The sequence below is a fragment of the Stylophora pistillata genome, chromosome 8 (assembly GCF_964205215.1).
Source record: "Stylophora pistillata chromosome 8, jaStyPist1.2, whole genome shotgun sequence".
Lineage (NCBI taxonomy): Eukaryota > Metazoa > Cnidaria > Anthozoa > Scleractinia > Pocilloporidae > Stylophora > Stylophora pistillata.
In genome coordinates this window covers 23,606,274-23,620,739 of record NC_142526.1, presented here as the reverse complement: position 1 = coordinate 23,620,739, position 14,466 = coordinate 23,606,274, and the positions used below count along the sequence as shown (strand labels likewise).

Sequence of the window (14,466 nt, the reverse complement as noted above, 5' to 3'; positions counted from 1 at the left end):
TAGGACAACCCCTTCGTCTGAATCAAGACAGACTAAAGTCCCAATATTTTTCATTTCTAAATACATTGAATCAAACGGTTCACATTTCTATTCACATCCTTCAAATCAAAATTTCATGATTTTAATTTTGTTTTTGTTGCATGACTCTGGCCCAACCTTGACATGTTACACCTCACTTCATCGGTACACTGTCAGTGTCCTCATTCGTTCCGAAATTTCGCACGTCAATGCAAATGTAAAGCTCTAACAGAAATTCAGTTCCTTCAAATCTGCTGCACTTCATAGACCACGTCGATCTCAGATTTAAAGAAAGGGTCAGGTTAAATACGATGCGAAAGTGAGATATATTGAACTGCTAATCTATACACTGTCATACGAACTTTTCAAAACAATTCACAGCTTTTTACCCAATTTCATCCTATCAGTGTTTTTTTAGTTGCTTCCGCTATGTTACAAACCTAGGGTCGTCGTGATGACTTTTCATTAGAGGTGATCTAGCTGCGAATTGACAAAAGCAACCCTATATCGAGAAGTTCACGTGAACGGTAAAATCCAGGGCGCAGTTGTCCAAAAGATGGATAACGCTATCCAGCGGATAAATGTCAACAAAACGTACTGAGCTATCCGCGTCACCCAACCTTGGAACAGCCAGGGTAGGGAAAAAAATTGAACCTTCCTTGCGAAGTACATTCAGAATAGTGCGTTTCGCAAGCGAAGTAATATCTTTAAGTGAAAGACATAACACTGGCGTGGAAAGGAAACACAAGAAGGAATCTCCTGGGATGCATTTAAATGATTGTTATTGATCATGATTTAGTCTAAGAACGTGCTGGTTGCGTGATGCTTGTGCGGCTCCTGTCTACAAATCCAATCAATCTACTGAACTGCGAGAGATTTAAAGATACATGCTCATTTTTATTCAGATATCAATGCAACAAATACAGACTCTTTAAGCAGATTGATTCAGGACACGCTTGAAACAGATACCTTTAAAATATAAACTGTAAGATAAGTCACTTTTATTCATAGATATCCTTTACGAGGTGTATGTCTGTCATTTCCTATGCAGAAAAGATGTTGTGTCGTGCTTTGGACGACCTTTTGTCTGATGCCTCGGGAAATAGTGGCTTTGGTTTGGGGAGAGTCTCATTAACGTTTCAGACCTTAACGCTAAGTGAGTGATATTGTCCCACCCTTGCAGAAACCAAGTATTTGAATATGCATTTCCTTGTAACTCCTTAAATTATCGTGAAACGTTTTTTTTTAATTTTTTTGGCTGTATATTTCCTCTACCCTTTCGCCAGTAATAATTATTTGCATAACTCAATATCTTAAGTAATTAAATTGTTTTTAATCGAAACAGTGGCTCTTAAATGACAGCAAATGTGAAATTCATGAGTCCTAATTAAAAAACCTACATGCAAACCTCTACTTTTCACCCGAAATTTTAAGCCGAAAGATCTAGGGAGAATGTGGAGTCGTGAGAGAAAACATTTGGTTATTACCTTAGCCCTGACTAGTGCTGTAACGGGAACAGACAATGTGGAGCTAAAATCAATTTAATTTCCCTGTGACCATGAAAAAGGAAACTAATGTTAGGCCACGCCTACTCTGGTCTGAAAGCAGGCTTAGATCCGCCCGGCAGATTGGCATAACTATGAGAGCCGTTGGAACTGATAAAGTAGGCTAAAGCTCGGAGCAAGGGGTCTCGCCTGTTTTCCTAGACGACGACAGTTTCCAAAAAAAAATAAATTGGCAAAAGAAGCGGCGTGTGAAGGATAATTGTCAAAGAAAACTGACTTGCCCGAGGGTTGGTAGAATTTACATTCATTTAAATTTTAGCCACTTTACAATTCAAAGTGTCCTTTCATGTCATTTATGGTAGCAGATGTTGTCTTTCGAATGGAAAAACAAATCAAGGTCTCGTTGATCTTAATTAGTTTTCTGTCTTACAAAACTGAAAGGGCTGTTTGAAAATAGGGCTCGCCGCGACATCCTTGTCTCATTTTTCCATCTCTGAATACCGAGGAAACCGTGTCAAGAAAATATTCTTTCACAGAAAATCAAAGCTTGCGTGAATGCTGCTGCAGGAACTGGCGTTGAAGCTGTTAATCAGATCCTCGTGTTCTAGTAATAAGATACCGGTTAAGTAGCTTAAAGCGACCTATAACGTTTGAAATATCTCAGTTTCCTAAAACGTGACTGCCTTCGTCTTTGTTCTAGTTCGGTGGCCGACAGACACGCTTGCATGGACGGTTTGGTCACGATTCCAGAAACGTCGAGAAAAGCCAGGTTATATTTCCTGATTGCGCTGGTTTTGTATGGGAAAATCGTTGATAATTCTTCCAAAAAGCAAGTTTATGAGTAATACTGAGGTTTCCTTCGTACTGCTTCAGATAACCGTTTTCGAATGATCATATTTGAGGTAGCCATTGATTGTTGCACGTGTTCACATTGGCAATAAAATTAGGGTTGAAGATGCTCGCATCTCAAACTTTGAATAGACAGAAATGATAAAAAAAAAAAAAAACTATTCGATCGTTTTGGGTCATACTCGTGGCTTCCTAAATCATCACTTACGAAATTTGTAAAATGAGTGTTATGCAGGATTGGTGAAACAAGGGAAGGAAGCTGAACGAGAGCTTGTAATTTCAGAAGGGGAGGGTGGGTAAGAAAGGAGCGCGAGCTCTCTTTGAAATCTAAGGTTTTAATCAGTGCGTTATGTCCATTATCCAGTCGTGATAAAAACCTTATTAAGGTGAGCACAACTGCTAATCGAGAAGAAAGGAAAAATAAATGCAGCCAAGCCTAATTAAAGGCTCCGGAAGTTTGCTTCAGTTTTCACTCAGTGCGCTTCACTTTAATAGGACATTACAAAGATTTAGGCAGTAGCCGTCGTTTACGTAGAGAGGAACGAGGAGGGGGAGAACTTAAGGAGTTTTTATTTATTTATTTTTTATTTATTTATTTTATTAGCTTCGCCCTGAAGAATACGAAAAAAAAAAAAAAAAAAAAAAACTGAGGAAATACAAGCCTAGTAATAAGTAATAAGAACGTAACAAGACACTAACTGATAACTTTAAAATTTGGGCAGGGACACCGCAATAGCTGAGGCCAGTTACTGCGGACCCAGAAATAAAAGTATTTAAAAGTATATAAATAATATATAAAGTATATATAATAGATATTTATAAATATATGAAGTATATAAAAAAGTAGCAATTTAAATCACATGCAGCAGCTAATTTCTTGGTCTAAAAGCCTGGCTTTGTTACATTCAAGTTACGGACTTCTTTTATATTGACAAGAAAGGGCGTTTTTTTTATCTAACAAGACAGGAGTTATTTGTAAAGTCACTGGACAGCCCGAGTGGATATCATAGTAAGAAGAGTGTCTAAATGGGGTTAATCGTTAGTCAGTAAATGGTAAAAAAGTACCCGCAAGGCGTAAGAATTGACAAATATTTGGTGGAAAAAAAATCAAGTTGAAAATTCCTTCTTACGATGTGTCATTTGAAAGAACGCAATATCAGACTGTTACACTGTTAGGTGCCTTGTCTTGCGACCAATACGGGAAAATAGAAAGTTACTCTGTCATCCGGCAAACAGCAGCTCAATTTAGAATTTGTGGAGCAATGAAAATCAATCATAAAGTTGTCAAAATAATCGAAATTGATTTTACATACCTGTCAACCGCAAAAGAAAGAAATCAGCGGTTAGCCGCTTGGATGAGCGGTAATGGACTGACGTCAGACTAAGCGCCTGCTGAGCACGCGGCATTGTCAATTACTGACCCTCAAATATTACCTAAAAAAAGAAAAAAAGCCATTGAAACTTTGTCCATTTCAGTGCGTGGGTCAGAGATGTTCTCAGTGTTGTTCTCGCACGAATCTTTATTGCATAGAACCACAACAAATTTCGAGTTGAGGATCGAGTTTAGTTAAGAGGAAGCTGCAAAGATCACAAGAAACAGGTAGGTATAAGTTAGTCTGTCTGAAGAGTCTAACACATACATGAGTCGGTTCTTGAATTACACCGAGCAACCCCAAACTCTGCTTAATAGATTCTATTGTAAATGCTTGCTGATTCGTGTCTAGAAAAGTTCAAGAATTTACAGAGCTTGACTTATGAGTTGCAATAGACGTAGTTTTAGAGAGTTGGACATCGTCAGTCGAAGCCTGATTGGGAATGCGGTAGTTGCGATTCAACCCCCCCCCCCCCCCGTGTGACCATAACTAATGCTCTACTGATGGCTTTCGCGGAAAACCCATAGAATCAATGTTGCTAGTGGACTCGTTTTGTAATTACAGCAACCACATCATGTAGTGTGTAATATTTAAGTAAGCTTTAGCTACATCTCGCATCATCAGCTACCAGTGTGCAACAAACCATCACAGGGAGCCCAGACAAGCAGCGAGTCTGGTTGTTTATTCAAAATATATTGGAATGTTATAACGTCATAACGTATAGTAACAGTCGACGCAAAACCCACCAAATCGCTCAAATTCGCCATTTAGAGCCACAGAAACGACAATACACAGCAAGTGAGGTAGGTTTACATTTATTTTGAGCTTTAACTCAGAAATTTCATGATATAAGTTTACGATAATAAGACTCTTCAATATTCTCCCATATATTCCTTTATATTTTGAATAAACAACCAGACTCGTCGCTTGTCTGGGCACCCTGTGAAACCATCTATACGCACAGATGCATTGTTTCTTATGCATAGTTTCTTATGCGAGAGGCCTTAACAACAACAAAAAAAACAAGATTCGCCTCTTTGAGTGTTAGGAGCTGCAATTTGCCATCGATGATAAAATACATAGACAGGTAAAAACGAACGATATAATATCCCGACGTTTCGGCGACTTCATGACGCCATTATCAAGGGTACGAATGAAAATAAAATTAGCAAATGCGAGTTCAAGAGTTTCTTGGCACCCAGCTCCTAAACCGTGCACCCCAAATTGAGACGAAAGTTCATGTCAAGCCTACTAATACTGGTTTACTTGTCCACTACCAGAGTTACGTTGACAACCGGTACAAACGAAACTTAACAACTATGCTCGATCACGCGTACCGTTTGTCCTCTTCATGGCTTTATTTTTCTGAGGAGTGTGAACGCTTGAAGAATTTATTCTCACGTTTGGACTACCCTCGCCACCTTATCAACTCCGCCATTAAAACCTTTATTAACTCGAGAATTGCTGACCAGCAGCCATTGCAGGCGTTGGGAAGATTGGCGAGAAATGATGTAACCCGAGTAGTCATACCCTTCAAGGACCAAGACTCCGCTAACATTGTTAAGACACAGTTGAAAGACCTTAGCATTAAGCTCCAAACCACAATCCAGCCCGTATTTGTCAGTCGGAAAATTGGCCAAGACCTTAAAGAATGCGAAACCAAACCACAGCTGGTTAATCAACAGTGCGTCGTGTACCAATTTAAATGTAACCTGTGCGACACAGGGAGCTATGTTGGTTACACACGTGGGCATTTATATGCCCGCGTGGATAGCCATAAGAGCACGTCATCTTCAGTACGGAAGCACTACGACAACGACCACGCAGGTGCTGTCCCTGAGGACCTTCTTAGCTGTTTCAAAGTTTTCAAGAAGTGCATGAACAAATTCGATTGTCTTGTCAACGACATGCTTTACATCAAACAATTAACACCGAGTTTGAACGTGCAAACGGATTCTATCTTTTTAAAGTATTTGTGTAGCTACCTCCCCTATGCAAATTAGTTGTAACTCTTGAACTCGCATTTGTTAATTTTATTTTCATTCGTACCCTTGATAATGGCGTCATGAAGTCACCGAAACGTCGGGATATTATATCGTTCGTTTTTACCTGTCTATGTATTACTAAATCTTTGTTAATATGATGATGAAATATTCTACTTAATTCGCCTCCCACATTCTGAACAGGCATTATGGGATCTATCACAGCATGATGTTAGCAACTTTCTTTCCAGAAGGATAAATTTCAAACATTTAATCAGACTGAATAAAAACAGTCATGCATTGATCACATTGATTATTTCACGAGTGATAACTGGCATTCAATACGCAGTGTCCAGTCTCTCCATTCCACATAGATTCTGGAGTTAGACCACAGGGGCCTCATACAATCCTGTTTGTGTAGCCGACTGTTGTTTTATAGTGAATGTACCAGATTTACCGTTTGGCTCACCTATAGTGATATATTGCTGACTATGTACATACATCATTGATAAATAAACGTTAAATTACTTTACCTGTGGTGTATAGTCGTCCTTTTGTCTCAAAAAATCTTTTTTTGAGCGATTTTGAATAAGTCTGAGTTCAGAATCTTGCTACGCATCCCAGACGCTCAAAGAGATTTTGATTTTCTTCGAGGGCTAGCTCCGGTCCGTTTGGATGGATTTTCGATTGAAAGGTACGAGTAGAATCGTGCATCTTTTGACCTTAATGCTGCGAAGTTTGAAAGCAGAGCGATGCAATTTTCGGGGGGAAAATCGCTCAGGCGCTTGAACCCTTTCAAAACAAGGCTTCCACCCTTGTCTTTCTTTTATGCATTACATTAACGACGAACTCAGACTTATTTATTTATACTTTATTTATTTATCAATGACTTTTGTACATAATCAGCAATATATCACTATAGGTGAGGCAAACGGTAAATCTGGTACACTCACTATAAAACAACAGTCGGCTACACAAACAGATTGTATGGGGCCCCTGTGGTTAGACGGCTGACCGTTTTTCCCTCATTTCCTTTGTATTCAACTTCAATTTTAAAATCCGTACACTGAATATTGACCAAAATTTCTTGTTGCTGTTCACACACCAGGATTGATTTTGAAATAGCATTGAGTTACTGCTGTCAAATATAATAATCACAAAAGAATTACATCACATGGCAGAGCTCCCAAAACTTTAGCTGGGCCTTTAGCGGAAAGAGTTTTAATAGACTCGTTCTTTCACTATCTTCGTTTCGTTCCACTGCACAGTTCCTTTACTTACCCATTTTGCATTTATGTCGGCCGGGCCACCATAGGCAACACGGTTTTCTAAGTTGTTCCACAAAACTTAACATTTCAAGTGAAGTAAATCGAGGTTTGGTTTTAACTGAATCGAACTCCATACGAAGAAGGTTTAGAGGCCTCTGTAAACCTGATTAATAATGAGAATAGCCGATAGCCATTTACGATCAGTAGCTATTTCTAGCAGTCCACCTATGCAACTTGTTTTATCTTATAAATACGCCTTTGAAATCCCTGCAGTCGTGTAATCTTTTTTCTGAAGACTTTTAACGAAAACTCAGCCTTGTTGAGCTTCATTATTCGAATTTGTTAACATTACTCCTCAGTCAGGATTTGTTGGTCGGGAGAACGTGGGAAGAACGCGAGAAATGATTGTAAATCACGAGCCGAAAGTGAGTGATAAAGAACTAAACGTTTTTAAATAATTTGAATATATCAACAAAGTTGAAATAGTAAATTGCCAACCGTACGGTGGCCAATTTACTATTTCAACTTTGTTGATATATTCAAATTATTTCGTTACCCCCACCGACGCAGCCCCAAACAGTTTCGTTAGAAACTATCAGCCTTTAAACGTTTTTAAGTTTTCTTCCAGTTTGTGAAGTAGATTACATGCCGCTAAACAAAGAGAAAATGCTCCCCATCGATTTTGTTAAATAGCTGTGCGTCTATCGGTACAATGCTTTCGGCAGCTGTCAATCTCTCGGAGAGAGCGTCCTCCCTTTAATTGACGTTGGCGTCAATATTTGCTTATTTCATAGCAAATAGTAGTGTTGTTGAAATCAGGATGCAAATGTAGTTCTGGGGCTTGTTCAGTCATACGAAACTGTCGTGAGCAGTTATTCAGGCTTTAAAGTTATAAACATAGTTTTGATCTCTCTTTTATGTACTTTCTAAAGTATAACTCACTTTGAGGTTTTACCTTACAACAATATTATTGTAAAAAAAAAACTGAAGAAAGCGAAACCTACTCTATAGAACGTGCCACTAAACTATGGCTGAAATTGAGCTACAACTTTACACTAACCATAGGCTAGCTTAATCGTCTGTTTAAAAACCCAGTACTGTTTTCTGAAACTGAAATTCTAAAAGGACTCAGGCGGGAAAAGGGAGTCGGCCAGCTCGGCTGCACATTGTAACAACATCCGGTTCGGATGACTTCTTGCTGATCATTTTACACACGGAACTGGCGTGTTGTGTTAAATCATTTCGTGACACAAAGTTTTACCTGTTTCAGTCAGGTAATTGATTTAGGAAAAAGAGACCGCGAGACTAATGAGATCAAGGTCCTGCAGTTCAATTGCTGTCATGATTTAAATTACGTACCTATACATAACATTTTCGTAAAATCTCCGTCTTACAAGTGATCATTGTCATACTTTACCGGGTGAGAATGAAATCTATTGCCATCTAATAGACCTTTATCAAAAAATGGGGGCTAAGAAGTTAATCGACAAAGTTAAAACTGCACTCAAACAAGCACACTTCAAATCTGAAATCTTGCCAAGGCTTACCACGGTGCCGTTTAAGCCGATTTATTCGAGAAACTTGCATTAAAACGTTTGTTCTGAAAAAGATATCAAGAAATTCAGGCTGTCATTTCTTTGATACGTCGCAGAGACATGCAATTTCAAGCACTTTTTATCTCTAAAAACCAAAATCGTTTGTGCGACGAGGTTAAAATACAAATTTCATATGGCGTTCTGAGGAGGAGTCCTATAGCAATGGTTTAGCGACGTAACAATTTAAAGAATAGAACGGTATTCTTAAAAAGCAACTATGAAAATGTGACAGTCGAAACGAGTTTTCTGCGTTCGAACGATTTTATAGAAGAATAATAGTGTGGCCATTGGGTACACACACACAATTGACGACTGGAAAAAGGAGAATTGAAGACATCCTAAAAGAAAAATAATGATTTTCCTCAAACCCACGACATATTTATGAACTTTTTTGGAATTTTTGAGAGGATGCGGAAATCCGGCCTAAAAGGAAAAATATATCAATTTAATGTTGGTTGGACACTTTGTTTTCGTTTTCTTAATTGAACGTACAACGATAAAAGGCAAAAATAGATTTAATGTTCACTTAAATATTTTATAGATTCGGCGACGATGACTCGGCAATGAACTTATGCCAGGTGATTTTAATGCTCAAAGTTTTGAGGTAGCATTTTTTATGTGGTCAGTTGTAGTTTTTTTCTTTGTTTTGAAAACACCACTTTGTAATTTATCAAATACGAACATTCGCTCACAATTCATCCATTACTTAAAGGAAATTTCTAGTTACAATACCAATACCTGGTGAAAAGGGGCAGACTACCTGATTTAACACCAATTTCTTAGATTTAATAACATAAGACTGAAATGTATGGCAGACAAAAAGACAATTACGAATGGCCGGGATTCATCGGAGTGAAGGTTTGTTCAACCCAAAGCATCAATCATTTATCATTTTGTTTCCATTGCTGCCTATCTATGATAACACGGCATGAGTGATCTAAAACATATGTTTATTCTTCCAATCAATTTTGCATCGTTTTGATCAAAACTCAACTGCCTTTTCCTCTTAATCCTCAGTTCGCGATTATACGACGCATAAGCGTATTGCAGTTGATATGAAAGCTACATAGTTTAAAACGTTTGGATAGCTCTATACGGCTGGACAGCAAATTCTCTCATTTATTTACGTAGCCCCTTAGGGTAAGTTTTCATGAATGGTCCTTTCTTGTGCAGTAATTTGGCCATGCGAAATTGATTTGAATAAGTTCGTTCTACAGTCTCATTCAAGTTTTCATTCAAATGGAGTTTGAACTGCAGGTCATGCTATTACAACGCACAACTGGGTTATAAACAATGAATGGACTCCTGGTTTGCAGACAATTTAAGTATAGACTATTGGAACCAAGTTAGCGTGAAATTTGTTCTCAGTAGAACCCTACTGTGCGTCACAATCTCAAATGAAAACTACAGGTCGTCTTCCAGACTGGGATAGTGGCTTTGTTTCACATCATGCAGTCGATTGTTGCCGAATACGCGACACCATGTCCACGCGTTGAAAATTGTTCTCCTAAGAAAAAGCACAGATTTTATGCCTTAGGCAAAGCATATCATGTGGCTAGACTTTCAAAAGCCACAAGAAAAGGCTAAAGGACCGAATAATTTATAGCTCAAAGCCTTGAGTAGTTTTAACAATCGAATGGAAGCTATTGGATTATCTTTCAACCGCAATGACGCAGTCCATAGTTAAAAATAAAACTTATTCAAAGGAAACCTTGTTTAAATGGAACAAATTTGAGAGGAAGTCAATAGATCACGTCATTTGTCGTGACTTTTTCCGAGAGTGAATTGCTTTTACCGCGATTTCTTTTGCAATTTCAGAGGGAGCTGGAATCAGTAGTTTTGTAAACCCAGCACCATCGGAGAACTTCTGTTCCAAACACTTAAAATTGAGTGTTATAATTAGAAGAACAAATTCCTGGTGTGATGCGAAGTGTTACAGAACCAAAATAGCCTTTTTTAGCGAGCAATTCTCATAGCTGTTCTATCAGACCACTTGCAAAGCGCAATAAAATTAATCTTACTAAAGTTTCTGCCATATCTGAACTCAAAATAAATTATACTCGGTTTCGTGCTGATTTGAAATAGATGATTTATTTGTGCATAAAATAAAACATTTGAGGGATTTTAAATCCTGACAGAGCATTAACAACAATAACGATTAACATCCTGGTTTTTATGACAACTACAAATCTCAATGAAGCTGTTTATTAGACATTTCGTGCTAGAATTGTTAAGATATTACCAGCGACATGATATCTCCTGACCCTTCAGCCATTCACCAAAGTGCACAGGAAGCCCTTTGAGGTATATTCATACCAATTGGCGGATATTCAAATAAATCAATCTTCCTGAATAGATCACGTACAAAACCTTGACATTCACGCGTCAACCCTAAAGTTCAACTTTTAGTTAACATTTTTAAATTAGTTTTTTTGACTGAAGTAAGCGATATGTTGTGTTTAAAGACATTTAGCGAGATTCGTCGACCACGCGGTGTGGGAATCATCCCTTTGCATTCTGGGTATTAATAGGAGCGACTGTTAATTGCAGTGCACATCTGTACAGCAGTGGGCCATTTCTCTTCGGCGAATAACTTCGAACTTTCACGCTCGGTTGAGATTCGATCTTTCGGCGGGAGTGCTTGCACACTTGAAGTATCTCAGGGGATATCATCAGCAGGTAAGCAGTGCTTCTCTAAAATTATGATGATTGCTGCTTAAATCTAGGTACAAAAATGTTAAGTAACCACTCGAAGCAAAAAATGATTAGCCTTCTAAAAATGATTCTCGATTTATCTTGTTCTAGATCAAAATTATCAATTCTTTCTTCCCTCTGAGAGGAAAGACCGTTTCTTCATTTCAAAATAATCTCTTCAAAGACGTCCTTTTGGATCTTGTTCATTACGAATCCGAGAGATAATTGTGTTTTTTTTTTTTTTTTTTTTTTTATCTCAGCCATTATCCATTCGTGACCTCTTTGATTTTGATTAGATAAAATTGTACTACAAATCCAACTGCATCTTTATTAGTGTTAGGATCGTTGGAAATTCATCTTTGAAAACTGAAATTCTCTGCGTGATTTTGAAAAAGACATCAACTTTTAAAAATGCATGTCAAAGAGTAGGAAATGCTTTTTTAAAAGGCCTTAAACCGGTCGACCACAAATCATTTTTCCCACATGTTGTCTTTTAACATAGTGAACGCTTTTCCTTGCTTCAATAAGAGTGTCCCTTCTTTCTTCTTCCAAACAAGAGTACATTTTCAATTGTTTATTCATAAAATATGTATTGGCCTAACGCTTCCTGTGTACCTGATACTAATATGTTGGAAAAAACTTCCGTTCCTTTACGCTGCTGGATTACTACATGTTATCCTGATGGCTTCAGTTATAGATGATTCCTCCTTATTTACGTTTTGATGACTGCGGTCATAGAGAATTAAAAATATTTTTTCCGCCACAAGGCTGCATCAACCAATCACAAGCCGAAAAAGAATGAAAATCAACCAGTTTAAAAACTCCTCCCACGTAGGATTTCTTACTCTGTTTTCAAAGAAATCAGTCAGATATCAGCTCATTCAGTTATCCCCGAAGAATATTCATTGATTTGTGCAACTTCCACGTATAAAGTGAAGATTTTGTAGTCATTCTCTAAGACAAAAATCGAAAGCATTTCATAATTAATTTTTCTAAGATACAGCAGAGTGCAAGACAGGAGTGCTTACTATCAATACGAAAAAAGGAAAGAAAGAACAATTTAAGATAAGAATTTCCACCACTAAAAACTGCAGATGCAAAATGAAATAATTACTTTCATTCAGACTGAGCTGTCAACTAAAAACTGTGGGCGACCGACTTCGATTTAACAAATGGACAGTGGTTTAGCGTTGTCTGTGTTCTTATAGACAACGATATTAGTCGCCACAGTTATAAAAAGGCTTTGGACTCACGAGGTGCAGCCGAGTGAGTCTGCAACCAATTTTGACCATTATGACGACGAATATCGTTGTCAATAATAGTAAAGACCACGCTAAACCACTGTCGGTTTTTTTTTTACCACAATATCGACGTTAACGATATTTTAAGAGCGTGACCATTGCGTGACACGACAATATTGCCAATTGAGGTTAAAGTATAGTTTATTGTAAGGAATTTTGGTACGTTTGAATAGTCTTCTGCCTCTGCCAAGCCATGATCATATATATTTACAGCATGAAATTTTCATCGGAATGTTTAGAGCAAGGGACACCTTTTTTACATGTATGGTTCTTGAGACCGATATCAGTCTCTGTATGTACCAAATCATTTAACAAGATTTTTCACCGAAGAAATAGTGTAGTTTTGAAGTGGAAAAAGCAAAACTGAACAAATTTCTTTTTTTACAAAAAGCGAGCAATCTATCAAATTAGTTGTTAGATGTATTTCTAAGATTGCTCCATGCGCACCTTCGTGTGGTAATTAGTGATGTCCGGAAAATCTTTGGAAAGTGAGTGGAAATGCTCAAGCAAACGTATTTAAAGTTGTATTAAAAGTTATATTACCAAGTTTATACCAAGACGTTTGCCGCTCACTGTTGTAGTTGTAAATGCTCTAAGTAAGAAATTATGTTCCAGACCTCACACTCATTCCATTATTACCATTCATGGAGAAAACGCCAGGTCACTGAGCTTTTGGTTGAGGGTTTGAAAATATGTGACATGAAAGGGAATGCCCTAACCTTCCCCTCCCCCCCAGAGTCAGTGACATTTCATATTCTCAACCAATGATTTCTTTGTTTTCCAGCAGATCAAGGAATAAGCATGGAGGAATTGTTTATCAACAAAACAGTTGTTAATTCCTCTTCTACATCGAATTCATCTGGCTCTTCTGAGAACTTTCATCAATCCCAAACAGCCAAAGTGCTCCAAGTCACTCTGTGGTCAACCGTGGTACTTCTGGGAATTATTGGCAACCTCTTGGTGTGCACTATAATCCTTGGACTCCCCAAGATGAAGACACCAATGAATAATTACCTATTGAGCTTGGCCATTGCAGACTTGGGAGTTTTGACGCTGCTCTTTCCAATAAATGTGATCCATCACATCTTCGCAGTTGGTTGGGTGTTGGGAAAGTTCTTTTGTTTGTATCTATTTCCTACGCTGGAGATCTTCTTTGGAGCGTCCATCTGGTCGATCACAACCATAGCCATTGAGAGATATCGAAGTATTTGTGGTGCAAACCGCTACAGGATCAAGAGCAGGTCTCAAATGAGGACTAAACTGGCCATCATTGGTGTTTGGCTGGCATCATTTTTAGTTTCAAGCGTTCCTGTATATCCCATGATGGCCTACAGTCCCGATCCACCAACCTGCTACCAAATATGGCCTGATGCAAAGGGTAAAAATGCAGTGTATCTGGCATATTCGTTAGCTCTTGTTGTACTGTGGTATATTGTCCCTCTCGCGGTCATCGCATTCACTTATATAAAGATCAAGAAACGAGTACGAGAAAGTGTAGTGTTCCGAAACTCGATGTCGATTACCGATGACGACAAGGCTGGGATCTTATCACCGTCTTCACAAAGCAAGAAAAGACAGGAAAAGCAATCTTTGAATCAAAGCAACAAAACTAGACGTATACTCACACCTTTGGTTATTTTCTTCTGTGTGACAATGCTTCCTTTGAACGTTATACGCACTGTTATCCTATTTGCACCAAAGTTTATTAGCAATCCTTATTTCGACCTGATCTTCGGGCAAGTCATATTTTTCGTTGTAATCAATTCTTCTGTTAATCCAGTGGTCTATTACATTACCAGTAAGGAATTCAAAGATGCATTCAAGAAAATATTCCAGAAATTGAGAGCAAAGGAATATTTATTCACACCTCTCGGTCTTGGA

General features: G+C 38.1%; 2 protein-coding genes across 16 annotated transcripts in view; both read left to right on the top strand.

Annotated features, from left to right (window-relative positions):
- Window positions 1-2,197, top strand: part of LOC111335569 (metabotropic glutamate receptor 4) — a 15,326-nt gene extending 13,129 nt beyond the window's left edge. Inside the window, exon 5 of one of the 2 annotated variants that reach the window (XM_022941504.2) lies at window positions 1,070-2,197. The gene's annotated coding sequence lies outside the window, so the exon portion shown is untranslated. Of the gene's footprint in view, window positions 1-462 lie in introns of both variants that reach the window. The other variant, XM_088731330.1, reaches the window with a different exon arrangement.
- Window positions 1-14,466, top strand: part of LOC111335593 (galanin receptor type 1) — a 15,831-nt gene that overhangs the window by 493 nt on the left and 872 nt on the right. Inside the window, exons 2-4 of one of the 14 annotated variants that reach the window (XM_088731341.1) lie at window positions 1,070-1,174; window positions 2,224-2,292; window positions 13,373-14,466. The exon at window positions 13,373-14,466 is cut by the window's right edge and continues 872 nt beyond it. In XM_088731341.1, the coding sequence (XP_088587467.1) occupies window positions 1,075-1,174; window positions 2,224-2,292; window positions 13,373-14,466 (1,263 nt within the window). In that variant the 5' untranslated portion in view covers window positions 1,070-1,074. The other 13 variants (XM_088731340.1, XM_022941540.2, XM_022941538.2 and 10 more) reach the window with 13 other exon arrangements.